This window comes from Girardinichthys multiradiatus, chromosome 9 (assembly GCF_021462225.1).
Source record: "Girardinichthys multiradiatus isolate DD_20200921_A chromosome 9, DD_fGirMul_XY1, whole genome shotgun sequence".
In the NCBI taxonomy this organism is placed as follows: Eukaryota; Metazoa; Chordata; class Actinopteri; order Cyprinodontiformes; family Goodeidae; genus Girardinichthys; species Girardinichthys multiradiatus.
This window is the reverse complement of record NC_061802.1, coordinates 263,536-283,541: the sequence shown is the minus strand read 5'-3', so window position 1 is coordinate 283,541 and position 20,006 is coordinate 263,536. Positions and strand designations below refer to the sequence as shown.

The following is a 20,006-nucleotide window of genomic DNA, read 5'->3' as shown; positions in this document are numbered from 1 at the left end:
GGGTTCATGGGAGTTTGCCCAACCGGTCCACATGTGTTTTGTGGACCTGGAGAAAGGATTCGACTGTGTCCCTCATGATGCCCTGTGGGGGGTGCACCAGGAGTATGGAATCGGGGGCCCTTTATTAGGGGCCATCTGGTCCCTGTACGAGTGGAGCAGGAGTTTGGTCCGCATTGCCTGCACTAAGTCGGACCTGTTCCGGGTGCATGTTGGACTCCGGCAGGGCTGCCCTTTGTCACCGGTCCTGTTCATAACTTTTATGGGATGAAGATCAGCTCCTCCAAGTCCGAGGCCATGGTTCTCGACCGTAAAAGGGTGGCTTGTCCTCTTCAGGTTGGAGGGGAGTTCCTGCCTCAAGAGGAGTAGTTTAAGTATCTCAGGGTCTTGTTCACGAGTGGGGGAAAAATGGAGCGGGAGATGGACAGACGGATCGGTGCGGCTGCCGCAGTAATGGGGGCACTGTGCCGGTCCGTTGTGGTGAAGAGAGAGCTGAGCCGAAAAGCAAAGCTGTCAATTTATCGGTCGGTCTACGTTCCTACCCTCACCTATGGCCATGAACTTTGTGTCATGACCGAAAGAACGAGATCCTGGATACAAGCGGCTGAAATGAGCTTCCTCCGTAGGGTGGCCGGGCACTCCCTTAGAGATAGGGTGAGGAGCTCGGCCATCCGGGAGGGGCTCGGAGTAGAGCCGCTGCTCCTCTACATCGAGAGGAGCCAGTTGAGGTAGCTCGGGCATCTATACCGGATGCCTCCTGGACGCCTTCCTCGGGAGGTGTTCCAGGCACGTCCCACCGGGAGGAGGCCCAGGGAACGGCCCAGGACACGCTGGAGGGACTATGTCTCTCGGCTGGCCTGGGAACGCCTTGGGCTCCACCCGGAGGAGCTGGAGGAGGTGTCTGGGGAGAGGGACATCTGGGCGTCTCTGCTGAGTCTGCTGCCCCCGCGACCCGGTCCCGGATAAGCGGAAGACAACGAGTACAAGTAGTTTAAAATTAGATTATTTTTTAACCTATTCAATTTTGGCCGTGGGCGAGACACTGTCTTAATAGGGTAATGGGTGGGTAGCAGTACAGAAGCTGCAGAGAGGAGTATTAAACTACGACCCTGCTTCCTGGTCTGAACCCTGGGTTGTCAGAGTTCTGGAGAACTAATAAATTCAGCCAGATTCCTAGAAAGAAGAGTGCAAATTAGAATTATGCAAATTTTTATGTCTTTCCAACCATCAAACACTGAGTGATAGGAGTTTTAATCGTGGTAATCCAAAGCAACCTCTGTGCAGTTTGACATTTAAATACAGATGCTTTTAGCCAGCACTTCCTAGACCAGAAGTGCTGCATGTTCAGAAGGAGTTGCTGAACATCTTCAATACACCCAGCAGGTGGGACCATCACTACAGGCCTGTGTCAAAGAGATTAGGTGACCAGATTGTTTGCAATCAGACCTCTTCCCCTGCAGGGCAGCTGGGGTAGCAACCATTTCTGTTTAGACAACTTGGACACAACTTTTTCCCGCACACTCTCCCTGTTCTGTTTCTGAAAAATGTCATTACTTATAAGTAATCTCAATGTTTTCATACTATTTCTTCCCTATCACACATTTCCTGGCAGGTTTGGAATGTCACATGAAGGCCATTTACCTACCATGTTTTGCTGAATATTGGACCATTTGCATGTTGCTGGACGCCACCAGGCCTTCCAACGTCATCGGCCATTTTGTACCGCAGGATAGCCTGTTCCTACAAATCCCAGCAACCGCTGATTGGATGGGGGCGTCGCAGCTCTGAGGCCACAGTCAACTATATAACAGAGGATGAGACGGCCCACCATGCTTTTCACGCTGGAAATTGGACCAGCAACTGAAGCGCATCCCTCTGGAGAAAAAGTCCCACGTGAATTTTATTCATTCTCCTTCGTTGGCCATTGAGAAAACTAAGCGAATTAAGCTTACAGGAATAAGAAGGCTTGTAAGTTTTCAACTTTACTGATCGAAGACGTGGATTTAACATGTAACCAAAAAAACCACGGAGTTTTCAAGGAGACGCAATTTTTCCTCCTTGTTTTTGTACCAGTTGACTAGTGACGGTCCGTCATTATTTTCTACCTTTCTGCCACGGAGGCCACCAAGGAAGAAAACGGACTGCTTTGCTGAGTATGCGTGGATGCATGGAACTCTTCACCTCCCTCTCGCTCTCCCTCTGTTCAGAGGAGACAACGACAAGTAAAATCCACCCTTTTATTTTTATTTCTTTGTTAGGAATAGCTTGGGCAGGGTAGAGGAGGTTTTAGTGCAATGTAGAATCGCCACTTATAGTCTAATGTGTTCTGAATTGTATGTGCATGTAACATTTTATTGAAACTTTGATGAAGAATGATTTGTCAGTCAAAATAAGGTCAAAGTTCCCCACGTTTCGGCAGAAACGGTTGATTAAACAGTGACATCTAGTAAGTTATCAATTATTACTGAGTATTTAATGGTTGTAATTATCAAAGGCGTTGAGCCACAATTACAACACCAGAAAACATCTCTGGTTTCGATTCATAAATGAGGATTTTTGGTTAAGAAATTAATTTTCTCAAATTATGATTTTTTATTATAATTCTTGATGAATATTAATTAATCAATAATCATAATCCTAACACAAGAAACCCTCACTTCTGTCCCAGTTAACTTTTAAGAAGTGTTATGGTCCTTGGGTGTTTGGACAACATTTCCCTCATTAGCTCACGAGGATCCATTGTCATTCTCTACTCATTCCTCAGTATGTAAGCTCACTGGTTTTCATTGTTCTTTGCTGGTTCCTCCCGTTACACTACCTGTGCTCCATGTCCTGTTCTCCTTATTGCGTTATTAATAATCTCTTCCCCATTTCCACACCGAATGCTGGCAAAGGTGAAAAAAAGATAATTATGATCTACAAGATCAAATGCTTTCTCGTGATCAATGGAGGCAATCCACACATTTAGGTATTATATCTCACATCAAATACAGGGGTTGGACAATGAAAGTGAAACACCTGGTTTTAGACCACAATAATTTATTAGTATGGTGTAGGGCCTCCTTTTGCGGCCAATACAGCATCAATTCGTCTTGGGAATGACATATACAAGTCCTGCACAGTGGTCAGAGGGATTTTAAGCCATTCTTCTTGCAGGATAGTGGTCAGGTCACTACGTGATACTGGTGGAGGAAAACGTTTCCTGACTCGCTCCTCCAAAACACCCCAAAGTGGCTCAATAATATTTAGATCTGGTGACTGTGCAGGCCATGGGAGATGTTCAACTTCACTTTCATGTTCATCAAACCAATCTTTCACCAGTCTTGCTGTGTGTATTGGTGCATTGTCATCCTGATACACGGCACCGCCTTCAGGATACAATGTTTGAACCATTGGATGCACATGGTCCTCAAGAATGGTTCGGTAGTCCTTGGCAGTGACGCGCCCATCTAGCACAAGTATTGGGCCAAGGGAATGCCATGATATGGCAGCCCAAACCATCACTGATCCACCCCCATGCTTCACTCTGGGCATGGAACAGTCTGGGTGGTACGCTTCTTTGGGGCTTCTCCACACCGTAACTCTCCCGGATGTGGGGAAAACAGTAAAGGTGGACTCATCAGAGAACAATACATGTTTCACATTGTCCACAGCCCAAGATTTGCGCTCCTTGCACCATTGAAACCAACGTTTGGCATTGGCATGAGTGACCAAAGGTTTGGCTATAGCAGCCCGGCCGTGTATATTGACCCTGTGGAGCTCCTGACGGACAGTTCTGGTGGAAACAGGAGAGTTGAGGTGCACATTTAATTCTGCCGTGATTTGGGCAGCCGTGGTTTTATGTTTTTTGGATACAATCCGGGTTAGCACCCAAACATCCCTTTCAGACAGCTTCCTCTTGCGTCCACAGTTAATCCTGTTGGATGTGGTTCGTCCTTCTTGGTGGTATGCTGACATTACCCTGGATACCGTGGCTCTTGATACATCACAAAGACTTGCTATCTTGGTCACAGATGCGCCAGCAAGACGTGCACCAACAATTTGTCCTTTTTTGAACTCTGGTATGTCACCCATAATGTTGTGTGCATTTCAAGATTTTGAGCAAAACTGTGCTCTTACCCTGCTAATTGAACCTTCACACTCTGCTCTTACTGGTGCAATGTGTAATCAATGAAGACTGGCTACCAGGCTGGTCCAATTTAGCCATGAAACCTCCCACACTAAAATGACAGATGTTTCAGTTTCATTGTCTAACCCCTGTATGTATTGTCAGTATATATGCCCCAAAGATTGATGACCCCCCATTCTTCCATTATTTTTTTCTGCACTGTCTAAACACTTGGATTGCTCACTTCTTCTTGGGGGCGATCTCAACTTTGGTCTAAATGAAGAATTAGACAGGCTGACCACAACAAGGACTCAGCGCAGTTGGCAATCAATAAATATAGTTAAACAGTACAAGAGTGATTACGGACTTTGCAATGCATGGCGATCTCTTCACCCTAATCACAGAGAATATACTTTCTTCTCACATGTCCATCACTCTTACTCTCGTCTGGAATATTTCTTAGTCAGCAGCTCATTGTTGGCTGACATTTCAGACACTGAGATACACCCTGTAGTTGTCAGCGATCATGCTCCTGTCTCCTTAACTCTAGTAAATAAGAAAGAAAACCCACAAAGCAAAAACTGGAGGTTTAATACATCATTGCTTAAGGATAAAGAATTTGTCAAATACTTAAGAGAAGAGTGGACTTCATATTTGGAGTTTAATGACCTCTAAGGACATCAATATCTGTTCTCTGGGAGGCTGGGAAAGCAGTGATGAGAGATAAAATAATCTCATTCTCATCACATAAGAAGAAAAAAGAAAACCAACGTATTCAGGAATTAGAAGAAACCATTAAACCGTTAGATGCTTCCCAGGAAGACGAAATGCTGAGCAAACTACGTAAAGCCAAACTAGAATTAAATGAAATTATTGACAAAAAAACCCAATTCTTAGTGCAAAGACTTAAAATAGAAAACTTTGAACATGGCAATAAATCAGGTAGCTTTTTAGCTAACCAGTTAAAAATAAATATAGAAAAAACAACTATATTTGCTGTGTGATGGAAATTCTTGCAGTAAGTGTTTCAAAGTGTATGACCTTTAGGTGACCTCCATCCTCAGAACATCTGTGTTAGAGGAGGAAGCTGTAAAAGCCATTATCAGAAGTTTAATGGTTAAAACCCACAGTTAGGATGATGTGTTGGGAAGGACAGTTGGGTTCCTAGATAACTTTGTCACCTCTGAACCCGAGAAGGGTCTAGGGTCGTAAAACACAGACTCTTTGAAGTTGAGATAAAACTGTCACGTTCTGGTATAAATACTGTGTGTAAATGTTGATCGGGGCTCTGTTTCACTGACTAACCTCAGTGTCAGGGTCTTCAAACGCTGAATGCCTTTGAATAAAACTTATAAAGACAACAAAGTCCGGATTTTCTCTTGTTGTGAGTCAACTTCTACCCACTTTGATAAGAAAATTCCACAACAGCTGTTAAAGACTTGACAGGGAATACAGTTTATGATCCTGGAAGAATAAACAGCACTTTCAGAGATTTCTACCAAGCTTTATACTCACAACAGTTAGACCTGTCAGATGACATTGATCAATTTCTGGATAAAGTAACACTTCCTAAATTATCGGATAATCAACCAATGGCCCTGGATGTACCCGACTGTAGCCGAAATCCAAGAAGCTCTAAAAAGCATGCCCAATAAAAAGGCTCCAGGCCCAGATGAATTCCCAACAGATTTCTACAAATAATTCTGGGATATTTTAGCTCCAATATTCCAAAGAATGTTGCAGGAAACCAAAGAAAATGGAAAACTTCTGCCAAATATAAATTCTGCCAACATAACTCTCCTGTTAAATCGAGGAAAAGACCCAGTACTTCCTATCAGTTACCGTCCCATATCCCTTATTAACGTTGATCTCAAAATAATCTGTAAAGCCCTCACAAAAAGACTAGAAAAAGTAACACCTCTCATAATACATCCTGACCAAACTGGTTTCATAAAAGAAAGGAATTCATCCTCAAATTCAGGCAGATTACTTAATTTAATAGATTATTTCTACAGTAAAAATATTGAGACTAATATATTATCTCTAGATGCAGCAAAATCATTTGATAGAGTTAACTGGAAATTCTTGTTTGCAACCTTGACTAAATTTGGTTTTGGAAGCTCTTTCATAAACTGGTTAAAAATATTATACAGTTCCCCAGCGGCACATATCAGGACCAATAACCAAACATCTTCCAGCTTCTATCTTCAGAGGGACACCAGGCAGGGATGCCCACTTTCCCCCTCATTATTTACAATTTTTATTGAACCACTAGCAGCAGCAATCAGGCAAACTAATGATATTAAAGGCATAAAATGCATGAATGTTGAACATAAAATCAGTCTTTATGCATATAATGTATTATATTACTCTTTCTCCAGCATTCACAAACCTCTGTCTCTCAGGTAATTGGATTGATAAATTCTTTCTCAAGAATTTCGGATTATTCTATAAATTGGTTGAAATCGACAGTTCTTCCAATTAACTGTTCCACAATTCCCTTAATATACAACTACAGTCTGGGAATATTACATACTTGGGTATTAATGTTTCTCCCAGACTGGCAGACTTAACAAAACTAAACCACATTCCGCTTTTGAAAAACATGAAAGATGATCTTGCTAGATGGAAATCTCTACTTGTATCACTCATGGACAGGGTTGCTTCAATAAAAATGATGATCTTGGCAAAAATCAATTACTTATTCTCAATGATCCCAAATAAACCGTCATCTGACTGGTTTAGATCTCTGGACTCCTCTATCGCTAAATTTCTTTGGAAAGACAAACCCTCGTGTATTAGCTTAAAAACGCTACAAAAGACCAAAGATAAAGGAGGATTAGATCTGCCAAACTTTCATCATTACTTCTTGGCCAAGAGGCTACATTACATCTCAAAATGGTTTAAACACACTCCTCTAGATGAACCCTGGCTAGACGTAGAACAGACATTATGCAATAATATTAAGATTTCAGATTTACCATTTATTAGCTCACAAATAAAACGACATGTTTGCTTTAAAAGCCTCAATATCAGCACCTCTCTGTCAGCATGGTGGGAATATCTAAAAATGACAGGGTCTTCACTAATCCCATGCAGACACACAACCCATCTGGAACAACCCTGACATCCTACAAAAAAATTATATGATAAACTTTCCAGATTGGAGGAGTAAAGGAATTGAATACCTGGAACATATATTTGAAGGAATTCAGTTCACCCAATTTAACAGATTAATTACACAATATGGGATGGACAAGAATACATTTTTAGAATATCAACAAATTAAATCTATAATAAAAAATAAATTTAGGCTTAAAAACATTGGGTTACAAATGCCATCAAGTGTACTAGAGTTCCTAAAACTCAACCCCCCCAAATTAATGTCTAAGATACACAGGACACTGTCTAACATAGACAAATCAATTTCCCTTCCTATTATGAAGTGGGAGGTTGACTTATCAGTTAACTTTGACCAAACATTTTGGTCTCGGATATGTTCCAGAACTTTTAAAATGACTAATAACATCAGTCTAAAATTAACACAATATAAAATCCTTCATAGAATATACTATACAGGTCAACGGATGTTCAGGATGGGTGTTGCACCATCTAATACTTGCTTACACTGCAGGGGTTGTTCTGGTTCAGGTGTGGTCTGCCTGTCTCCACCCCCGGGGGGAAGGGGACCACCTCTTTGGTCCTGGGGCTGGTTGTCCCTATGGGGTATTGGCACCTGGACCTGGGAGTATAGGGTATGTATGGGGAGTGTGAGTGAGTGTACGACATCCATTGTTGTTTGTCTTTACGTTAGGTGCGTGGGTGTGAGTGTTTTTATGTATACGCATGAGGGTGGGAATCTGTAATTGTGTGTGCCTTTTTTTGTGTCAGGTTAGGTCTTGGGCTGATCCCTCTCATGGATCAGTTTAGGCCTCCATCGAATGTGGGGCCTATTCCCTCCCCGCCACACTACCTGCCGGTGGTTGGTATCTCTGCCCGCCGGTGTACTTGTGGTTCTCGGTATCCGGGGCTGGGTGCTTTGGTCTGTGCTGGCTCACTCCTGGTGGCTGCTTGCCAGGGTCTGGACCTGTGGGCTCTGTCGGGCCTCTGCTTGGGAAGTGATATGTCCCAGGGTCTCAGGTCTCTGGGTCCATGGCTGTATCTGCTCTGGCGTAGACGGCTGCCGGCGGGGCCTGTGGGCTTGTCGCTGCAGCTCCCTCTCACAGTGCAGATGTCTGTAGCTCGGATCTCCTCCATATCTATCCCGGGTCCAGGGGGGAGGGTCTGTGGCTCCTCACTATTGCATATTTTTATGGAAAAACCTCCTTGTACACACAAGCACGCTCACACTCAGACCCACAGGTGTTTAGAATGAGGTGTTAACAAATACACAAATGTTCTATATTGAGCCACATTTACCACTAAATACATCTTGCATTCATAAGTATTGTGCACCTTTCGGTAAAAAGGCTGGTAATACGAACATTTCTGCAGGTGTAGAAGCAAGCAGGGTGTTATCTTGTATTCTCTTCATCCTTCTTTCTTTCCTCCATTCTATTCTCCTTCTCTTTTTTACTTTTTGCCCCCTTTTCACTCTTTCGTGCTTTTTTTCCCTTTTCATTTCTGTCTCCGTGTCCGTAACAATTGAAATAATCCCAAAGCAGTTTCTAATAAAGTTTATTTTTATACATATCAAGCAGAGCTTTAAAGCGTTAGCTGTAATGCTCCACTTGTGAAAGTAAATCTGTTGAGCTTTTTCTTGGCAACAATGCTGAGTGCTTCTCTGCCAGACAGGACACGGTAAAAAAAAAATACTATGTTACCTAACTGGTATCTGTGAGGTGTTTCAAAATAAAGTCAGATGAAACATAAAAAAAAAAAAAAAAAAGAAAGAATTAAAAAACGTTACTCTGAAAAACCACCCAGGCTTATGTTTTTTACTCTTTTGTCTGTTGTGCAACCAGGATACTTACTATTATTATTATTTAATATTAACAAACCATTCAGTCTGTCAAGTATTGTACTGGGAATGTCAGGCCATGGAGCTCAGTGTTATTCCCTCTTCCTCCACCAGGGTGCGGCAGGCAGGTGCTGGTGCAGCCCACAGCTCACAGCTGTGCTGCATTTGGAGGAATCAGCATGAGGATACTGAAGCAGCTGGGACAGTATGGTAATCAGACCCAACAACCCTGCTCTGAACCTGCCTTTGTGTTTCCCTGCCTGCATCTAACCCAGCTCTGTTACTCCCTCAAGGTTGCTGTCAGCAGTCCTGCTCTGGATAACCCTCCGTGGTTCTGGTTGTTCTCCCTGTTGGCTGTCAGCAAACCCGTTCCTGGATAACCGCTGGTGCTAGCCTCCCGCTCATGGTGAATACTTCATTGAATTCAGTCCCGCCCAAGGACCGCTCTGGATCCACCAGATCTAATTCAAGACTCGCTCCTCGCTTCACCTGCTCTGCCTGTCCACCCTCCAACATCGTACATCATCTGGAGGAATCCGCTCACACGACACGCTTGCCGGCCAACCTCAGCCTCTGTGGCTTGCTCATCTCGCCCCAGACTCTCCACCTTCTCCCACAAGTAAGCCTCAAAGTACTCTTCCTCATATCTGAGCTCATCTGCCTGATAGTAATCACTCTCTCTCCCCTAGTGAACCGTTTCCTGAAGCCAACCGGCTACGGATTCCTGACGCTGCTCAGAAACATCACTTTCAATAAACCTGTTTAACCTCTTAACCTTACTTAAACATAGACATGTGTAGTATCCTCTGAAACATCAGACTCTTGGCTAAAAGCTGATATAAACTTTTTCTACAAACACCAACGACAGTTAAAACTACAAGCAGTTGAATCAGAAAAATGCAGAAAGTAAATGCACTCTACGAAATGGATTCACCGGACGTCTCGGCCTCTGCTTCCTGATTTCTGAAGATTGATGTGAAAGATGTGGAGATAACTTTATTCTAGTGGCTCTAAGGCGGAAAAGGAGGGGACATTTGTGCAATTCAGCCAATCCAAACTCGAGTTATTGGCCGAGTTATTGTAGGTTGTTAGTATAAACACTGAGCACGCTGTACCGCAAGGCACAGTTGCTACAGCTGTTACGCAACGGACCTTCCTACCTCTGGCTGTTTATGTGATGTGGTTATCATTTTGCGTGTTCGAGTGTTTGTTTTTGAAACACAATGGCTTCCCACACAAAGTTGTACACCTTCGCTGAAGCTTTGGACCTAATTACAATGGACTGCGGTAGTGAAGTCTGTGTAGAGGATTTCTCATCTGAAGACGAAGAGCTTATTTATCCCGACAAGGTCAATGATGAGCTAGATTATGCAGTTCTGCTGCTTGAAAGGTAAGTAATTTTAGTTTTATTGCAAAATACTTTTAAAGATTGATTTTTCTTTTTACACTAGTGCTTCGTGATGTCCCGTAATAAATGGATTTGTAAGCCACACAGTAGAAGATAGTACTGAAATGTTTGCATCTGTAATTAGCCCCGACTCCCCCACCTGCCCGGTAAACGAAGGTGTTGTGAACACATACATTCATTCCTAGTTGTCAATAAATTGATATTTTTTTTAGCGATGCTGTTATATATTTTATATATTATATTTTATTGCGAAGATTGATTTTTTTTTTTTTTTTACACTGGTGCTTCCTGTTCAATAAATATGCTCCACTATGATTCAACGAGCATTTTCTTGTTCTATGGAAAATTATAAAAAAATAGATGTGGGTAACAAAAACTAAAATCAAAACAGGCTGTTTTAGACATGTAAAAAGTAGTTTATTACATTTTTCAACTAAAAGCACAAGAAATCTTCACTTTTGCAAGTGTTGAAGAAATGTGCCATGTGGTGCCAAAAGGAAAAACGCCAATGTATGTCTTTATTAAAACCTCTGTAACTTTGCTTTAGTTTACCTCAGCTGCATGAAACGTTTCACAGGTAATGTCCACAAGTCTATGTAGGGTTTTCTAAAGTTTGTAGCCTTCCACGTTATATTTTTAAAAGGTTTATATACTGTACAATGCAGGAAAAATTCTGGCAAGGGAAATACATTTTTTTTCTGTGTGCCAGAAAAAAATGTGGCTTGTGACTTCTTTAAAGTCAACTTGAAATACCATTAATATAAAGGTTGAGATGCATATGAGCGCCAATGGCACGTTATCTGTGTTTAAAACCATCCATTAAATAAAGTTTGTATCAACTTCAAAACACAACACAGAGCAAATAACTAGCCTCAAGGCTGAGGCCTGTCCACATTAACTGAGCAGATAGCCTGCTACCTCTTAAAATAGCTTAGCTTTCACACCACAAACAAAGCAAAGCATCATAAACAATATTTAGATTAGTTAATCCCAAACTAATTTTCTCTGCCCAAACACCACCTCTGATGTGACTGGAAAGAAAGGAGACTGGAGGTCCATTGGGCGCTAGTTTTGTGGCACAGTTGGCCCAGTACAGTCACGTAGCAGGCATGAACAGAGAAATGTGCTTAGACTGGGTTGGCACGCATCAGCCTGCAGAACTTCGGCTCCGACACCTTCTCCAGACCGTGGGGAATCTACTTCAATCGACGTGATTAGAGACAGAGTCTCTGCTGGAAACTCTGGTTGGTACAGGTTGCTTTTCTGCACGAGCTCAGAAAGAAAGGTTTCAAGACACGCTTGCCTTAATTACCCCTTTTGCATTAACGCTGGATTATTTGAGCAGCAGATCATACTTAACTTTGTGGTTGCACTCAATCGACAGGTATTCAAATATCAGATCGTAGTTAGCTCTGTATCCAAGTTTGAAGAATAAGTCCAGCTTGTCAGCAAGTCAGACATTCACTCGGAGAATGAGATGGAGTGGGCGACGGGTTTTGATACTGGCTCAAGGACCTCACGGGGATTCCAGCTGTGAGTCCTCCTTCCTGGGCTGGGATCTTCCATGGGATGGATGGATGGATGGATGTTTGTAAATCTGTTCTGAATTCAAGTTCTCTTAGTGTCTCCAGGCCAGGAGGCAGCCCTAATCTGATGCTAAATCTGCTCATTTCCTCAGCCTGACCCTCACCTGGTTCTACCATCACATATAAGTTTAATACCCAGTTTGGTTCTAGAGTCTCATTTTGTTCTGGAGCCTCTCACAGCTTTGGAGTCTCTTGAGGCTCTGAATGATATGGATAGTTTTATTATGTTCCTTGCTGCCTGCAGGTCTGATAGGAGGTTCAGGCTCTGTAATGAATCGACCCATGAATAAAACCCAAGGCTCCTCCATCTTTGTTTCCACTATGAGAGAAATGCACACAAAGCATCTTCATGAATATAAACAATACTATTTTTCTCCAGTAACTTGGCCTGAGAGATCAAGCTGGATGAGTCAAACTCACCCTGAGGATTTTCCTCCAACAGCTGCAGAAACACATTCACAGAAAATCTAATAAAAAATATAATTTGTGATTCAGTTTGCTGCCGATGTCATTTCCAATCGCTAATTGGAAATGACATCAGGAGCCATTTGTGCCATTATACGTTTTGATGTAAACTTGCATTACATTTTTGCTAGGTGGCGTTTTTAATAGCATTTTTGAGACACGTGGTGTGCTAGAAAGCATGTGATTAATGTCCAAAATGGTGCTCAATAGACATGCATACTCAGTAAGTTCTTTTATGAAAATCAGCTGCAGAAAAAATGGAAAGTTTTAGATAGTGAAAGTCATAACAAACCATTCAGCACAATAAATACTTGTTCTGTACTGGAATGTTTTGTTATGATCAAATTAGTTAAATTGACATTCATGTAAATACATGTTAAAACTTCTTTCAAGCAATGATTATTTTCTTCTAAGGTTAAAACTCACTCAGTAGAATATAACCGTTTTCCTCCTTTGCTAAGAATAACTCACTGTATGAGGAATATGCTGTTCCAGTTCTTTTCTGAATGTTTTGGAACATCTGAAAAGGAAAACTCAAAATTCAGTTTTCCTAACAACCAGCTAATGTAGGCATGTCAAGAAAACTTCTCTGACTTTGGTGTGCTTCAGAGAGTGATAAAGAGAAGAAAGGTCAGTGTGCAAGAAGACATGGCAGAGAGACAGATAGACACAATGACTGACCATCTGGACCAGGATGAAAACAACCAGTACCTCCCTGTAGAGACAGCTTTGAGGCCGGGTCAAGCCAACGTGCTGATATTCTTTCTCCACTGAGCTAAAGAACGGGAAATTTGGAACTGCAGGTCAAGGGACCCACTCCAGTTCACTGAGAGATAACACAAAAAGATCCAAGGTTGAGAGTAAGCTCAATTTATCTTAAACTGTTTTCTAGTACCAGAACCTATTGGACCTTGAAGGCCATCCTCTGGTAAATTCTTCCACAAACTTTCCGTAAAGTTAGGTCAGTTTATTTAGGTATTTCCAAATTCTGTGTAAACCAACTTTATCATTTAATGAAACCTTATCAGTTAAAGCAACCCTGAACATTCATTCGCCAACCCTTTCAGGATCACCTGCAACAGGAAGATTTCTGATTCATCTCTTGAACCTGCTGAATGTTGCAGGACGCTAGACGTGGGTTCTGTCTGATATGTTTCCTCCACCTGTGTCTACGCGAGAATAAATCAAGTACGAACTGAACATACGTCTTATTTAGTTTAAATGTCAGTCTTTGAGAGATGGCGTCTCACCTGGACAGGAATTGCCCTGATGTTGGCGCTTCTGGTGTTTCGTAGCAGCTCAGCGTGTTCTGGATCAGAGCCAGGTCCGGTCTCACCATTGTAGCTGCAGCGATAGCTCTGGTGATGAGCTGCAGGGCATCTTTGATATAGAAGTCGAGCGGTTTCCGGTCCACTTCTCCGTAGGCCAGCAGGCCGAGTGGCAGGCCGATGGTGTGCAGCACGTCGGGGCTGAGTGGCTGGCCCAGAACCCAGTGCACCATGGGTAAGGTCAGCCCAAGATCCTGAGCGCTGCGCAGCACTGCCGCCACACACTGTGGGTCCGCTCCGAAAAGCACCACAGACGTAGGCGGGGACTGGTTCTGTTTGAAGTGTTGGGACAGGAAGTCGTGGATCTGCGTGTCATCATCGCCTGACTGCGTCAGGTTCAGCAGGGCCTGCAGGTGCCAGGTAACCCTGCCCACACTGTTCCACGGAGAAAAGGTTTGGGATTCTAGGAACCGCACGAGACCTCCCGCCTCTTCCCAGCCTTGGCACAGAACCACTGTTCCCTCCCTCCAACCGGACTGCTGCAGAACTGTCAGCAACAGATCAGACAGAGCTGACTCTGGAACCCCTGTTACCATCTGCAAGTGGAACGGGTTCTGTGGAGAACAAAAGCAGGATAAAACAAAAATTAGAACCTAACGAGCTACAGGGGTTGGACAATGAAACTGAAACATCTGTCATTTTAGTGTGGGAGGTTTCATGGCTAAATTGGACCAGCCTGGTAGCCAGTCTTCATTGATTGCACATTGCACCAGTAAGAGCAGAGTGTGAAGGTTCAATTAGCAGGGTAAGAGCACAGTTTTGCTCAAAATATTGAAATGCACACAACATTATGGGTGACATACCAGAGTTCAAAAGAGGACAAATTGTTGGTGCACGTCTTGCTGGCGCATCTGTGACCAAGACAGCAAGTCTTTGTGATGTATCAAGAGCCACGGTATCCAGGGTAATGTCAGCATACCACCAAGAAGGACGAACCACATCCAACAGGATTAACTGTGGACGCAAGAGGAAGCTGTCTGAAAGGGATGTTCTGGTGCTAACCCGGATTGTATCCAAAAAACATAAAACCATGGCTGCCCAAATCACGGCAGAATTAAATGTGCACCTCAACTCTCCTGTTTCCACCAGAACTGTCCGTCAGGAGCTCCACAGGGTCAATATACACGGCCGGGCTGCTATAGCCAAACCTTTGGTCACTCATGCCAATGCCAAACGTCGGTTTCAATGGTGCAAGGAGCTCAAATCTTGTGCTGTGGACAATGTGAAACATGTATTGTTCTCTGATGAGTCCACCTTTACTGTTTTCCCCACATCCGGGAGAGTTACGGTGTGGAGAAGCCCCAAAGAAGCGTACCACCCAGACTGTTGCATGCCCAGAGTGAAGCATGGGGGTGGATTAGTGATGGTTTGGGTTGCCATATCATGGCATTCCCTTGGTCCAATACTTGTGCTAGATGGGCGCGTCACTGCCAAGGACTACCGAACCATTCTTGAGGACCATGTGCATCCAATGGTTCAAACATTGTATCCTGAAGGCGGTGCCGTGTATCAGGATAACAATGCACCAATACACACAGCAAGACTGGTGAAAGATTGGTTTGATGAACATGAAAGTGAAGTTGAACATCTCCCATGGCCTGCACAGTCACCAGATCTAAATATTATTGAGCCACTTTGGGGTGTTTTGGAGGAGCGAGTCAGGAAACGTTTTCCTCCACCAGTATCACGTAGTGACCTGGCCACTATCCTGCAAGAAGAATGGCTTAAAATCCCTCTGACCACTGTGCAGGACTTGTATATGTCATTCCCAAGACGAATTGATGCTGTATTGGCCGCAAAAGGAGGCCCTACACCATACTAATAAATTATTGTGGTCTAAAACCAGGTGTTTCACTTTCATTGTCCAACACCTGTATATATTTAATACGGCAACAAAACAAAGTAAAACATTTCATCTGGAAACAATGCACTGAAAATAGGTCAGAAAAAGGGTTTTAGTTGCAAGAAGATCTGGAAAAAGTTTAGTAGAACAAAGGAATGTTCTGATTCTGTTTCAGATGTTCTGTTAAGATCTGGATCGATGCATAACACTGAAACCCAAACAGGATGGATTAATCTGAGAACATAGTGGAATCAAACCCCTTAAAATGTTCTACCAGCTAATAAAGATAGCAAAACGGAAACAACGTGATGCCAATTTTCCTGTGTCACATGGTTTCCTCCGACTCCACCCCCTCAGGTGACTGGTGTTGCTCAGGTGAGTGTTTTCCTACAACCAGAACCAACTTTGGACAATAATGACATGTTCCTGTTCCTAATACAGGTCCTTCTCAAAATATTAGCATATTGTGATAAAGTTAATTATTTTCCATAATATCATGATGAAAATTTAACATTCATATATTTTAGATTCATTGCACACTAACTGAAATATTTCAGGTCTTTTATTGTCTTAATACGGATGATTTTGGCATACAGCTCATGAAAACCCAAAATTCCTATCTCACAAAATTAGCATATCATTAAAAGGGTCTCTAAACGAGCTATGAACCTAATCATCTGAATCAACGAGTTAACTCTAAACACCTGCAAAAGATTCCTGAGGCCTTTAAAACTCCCAGCCTGGTTCATCACTCAAAACCCCAATCATGGGTAAGACTGCCGACCTGACTGCTGTCCAGAAGGCCACTATTGACACCCTCAAGCAAGAGGGTAAGACACAGAAAGACATTTCTGAACGAATAGGCTGTTCCCAGAGTGCTGTATCAAGGCACCTCAGTGGGAAGTCTGTGGGAAGGAAAAAGTGTGGCAGAAAACGCTGCACAACGAGAAGAGGTGACCGGACCCTGAGGAAGATTGTGGAGAAGGGCCGATTCCAGACCTTGGGGGACTTGCGGAAGCAGTGGACTGAGTCTGGAGTAGAAACATCCAGAGCCACCGTGCACAGGCGTGTGCAGGAAATGGGCTACAGGTGCCGCATTCCCCAGGTCAAGCCACTTTTGAACCAGAAACAGCGGCAGAAGCGCCTGACCTGGGCTACAGAGAAGCAGCACTGGACTGTTGCTCAGTGGTCCAAAGTACTTTTTTCAGATGAAAGCAAATTCTGCATGTCATTCGGAAATCAAGGTGCCAGAGTCTGGAGGAAGACTGGGGAGAAGGAAATGCCAAAATGCCAGAAGTCCAGTGTCAAGTACCCACAGTCAGTGATGGTCTGGGGTGCCGTGTCAGCTGCTGGTGTTGGTCCACTGTGTTTTATCAAGGGCAGGGTCAATGCAGCTAGCTATCAGGAGATTTTGGAGCACTTCATGCTTCCATCTGCTGAAAAGCTTTATGGAGATGAAGATTTCATTTTTCAGCACGACCTGGCACCTGTTCACAGTGCCAAAACCACTGGTAAATGGTTTACTGACCATGGTATCACTGTGCTCAATTGGCCTGCCAACTCTCCTGACCTGAACCCCATAGAGAATCTGTGGGATATTGTGAAGAGAACGTTGAGAGACTCAAGACCCAACACTCTGGATGAGCTAAAGGCCGCTATCGAAGCATCCTGGGCCTCCATAAGACCTCAGCAGTGCCACAGGCTGATTGCCTCCATGCCACGCCACATTGAAGCAGTCATTTCTGCAAAAGGATTCCCGACCAAGTATTGAGTGCATAACTGTACATGATTATTTGAAGGTTGACGTTTTTTGTATTAAAAACACTTTTCTTTTATTGGTCGGATGAAATATGCTAATTTTGTGAGATAGGAATTTTGGGTTTTCATGAGCTGTATGCCAAAATCATCCGTATTAAGACAATAAAAGACCTGAAATATTTCAGTTAGTGTGCAATGAATCTAAAATATATGAATGTTAAATTTTTATCATTACATTATGGAAAATAATGAACTTTATCACAATATGCTAATATTTTGAGAAGGACCTGTATATGGGCCCAATTTTGATGATCCCATCTTTTTTCAGAACCTTTTTAATGCAGTGCCAGATTTGATTAGCTCTAACATAATCATTGGAGGGGACTTAAATCTAACCTTAGACACAGTTTTGGATAGACAACGCCCTCAATCTGGTGTATCCAGGAGTGGAGAGACTCTTAAAAATTTATTAAACTCTCATAATTTGGTTGACATCTGGAGACTGCTATACCCCACCGGGAGAGATTATTCATACTTTTCTGCAGTTCATAAATCCTATTCTAGGATTGATTACTTTTTGTGAGATTCTAGATTTCTGGCATCAGTATCAGACTGTAAATACTGTAATATTCACATATCAGATCATGTGCCTGTGGGTTTGAATCTTAAACTAGATTATAAGAAGAGTAGGTGCAATTGGCGACTGAATAACGCTCTGCTGAAGGATAAAGAATTTTGCTCTTATATCTCAAACGAAATCAAGTTATACTTGAGCTCTAATGACACAGGGGATGTGGATGACTCAATCCTTTGGGAAGCTATGAAAGCGGTCATAACGGGATGTATAGTGTCGTACGAGGTGGCGAAAAACAAAGAGTCCAAGTTGAGGTTGAATAAAATAGACAATCTGCTCACTAGCCTAGACAACTCATATAAACTACAACAGAGTCCAGATACTGTTAAGAAAATAACAGCTCTGCAATATGAATGTAATTCTATTATGTCAAGAAATGTTTCTAGATTGCTGGTACAAGTTAAACAAAGATGGTTTGAGCTGGGCGACAAACCGCATAAATTACTAGCTCGACAGCTTAAACAGCTGCAGGCATCAAGAGCAATACGTCGTATTAAGCTTGAAGATGGCACTTAACTCACAGATCCAGATAAAATTAACGACTGCTTTGCAGACTTCTATGCCAAAGTTTATCAATCGCAGAGAAAATTAGATATTGAAAAGATGGACAGATTCTTTGATAACCTAATCCTGCCGAGACTACCGTCAGACTCAGCAGAAGTGCTAGAAGCTAGTATAACTCTGCAGGAGATTGAATCAGTCATCTCTGCTCTTCCCAATAATAAAGCGCCAGGTCCCGATGGTTTCGGCGCTGAGTTTTTCAAAGCTTTCAGCCCCAAACTATCACCTTTACTTCTGCATATGTTTAACCACTCTAAGCTAGTAGATAAACTTCCTCCTACTTTATACAAAGCCAATATCTCGCTTATCCCTAAGCCTGGTCGTGACCTGGGGGTTGTGTCTTCCTATCGTCCAATTTCCTTATTACCTTTAGAAACCAAAATTCTTGGGAAAATCCTAGCTAACAGACTCCGAGAATACATAAGTTTAATCATCCATCCAGATCAGACTGGCTTTTTGCCAGGTAGACACATGTTTTTCAATTTACGGCGTCTTTTCAATATACTATACTCAAGCCATACAGACGAGGCTGTGGTTATTTCACTAAACGCACAGCGTGCATTTGACCAAGTTGAATGGCCATATATGATGTATGCTCTTAATACATTTGGTTTTGGGCCTCTATTTATAAAATGGATTGAAATAATTTACTCATACCCAACTGCTTTTGTTATCACTAACCAAAATATCTCCTGTCCCTTTGGTATTCACCGGGGGAAGCGTCAGGGTTGCCCGCTTTCTCCGTTTCTCTTCGCAATTGTTATTGAACCCCTGGCCGCGTGTATTAGGCAAAACCCCCAGATATTGCCTATCAAGATATTTAGTCATAAACATCACATTTCGCTTTATGCCGATGACATGCTTTAATATGTCTCTGTCCCACGGGTGTCACTGTCTCCCCTTTTGAAGACTGTCAAAACCTTTGGCAGCATCTCTGGTTTCTCCATTAATTGGGATAAAATGAAGCAATGCCCCTCACATCAGGAGACGATCTGACATTTTGGCAGTGTGCGCCATTTAAGATAACCCATAACACCTTCACATATTTAGGTGTGACTATAACGAGGAGACCAGAGAAGCTTCTATAATTGAATTGGCAGAATAAAATCTTACAACTTAAGCAGAATATTGATGTTTGGAAGACTCTCCCGCTATCAATGGCTGGTAGGATTAACGCTGTTAAAATGGTGGTATTGCCACGGTTTCTTCATTTATTCCACTCTGTTCCATGTTTTATAGGTATGTCATACTTCAAACAGTTAGACTCCATTATTGTCCCCTTTATTTGGGGCTATAAAAATGTCAGAATCCCCAAAAAACACTTATGTAAACCAAAAACAAAAGGTGGATTCTCCTTG

The 20,006-nt window shown here is 42.7% G+C and overlaps 1 protein-coding gene and 1 long non-coding RNA gene across 2 annotated transcripts in view; one reads left to right on the top strand and one right to left on the bottom strand.

Annotated features, from left to right (window-relative positions):
* The window catches only part of grin3bb (glutamate receptor, ionotropic, N-methyl-D-aspartate 3Bb), a 111,231-nt gene that overhangs the window by 25,536 nt on the left and 65,689 nt on the right, over positions 1-20,006 (bottom strand). Inside the window, exon 2 of the mRNA XM_047374696.1 lies at positions 13,775-14,406. Coding sequence (XP_047230652.1) covers positions 13,775-14,406 — 632 coding nt within the window. The remainder of the gene's footprint in view (positions 1-13,774; positions 14,407-20,006) is intronic.
* Positions 9,283-10,789, top strand: LOC124873761. The gene is made up of 2 exons (XR_007039620.1): positions 9,283-9,684; positions 9,755-10,789. It is a non-coding gene; the product is annotated as an uncharacterized LOC124873761 (long non-coding RNA).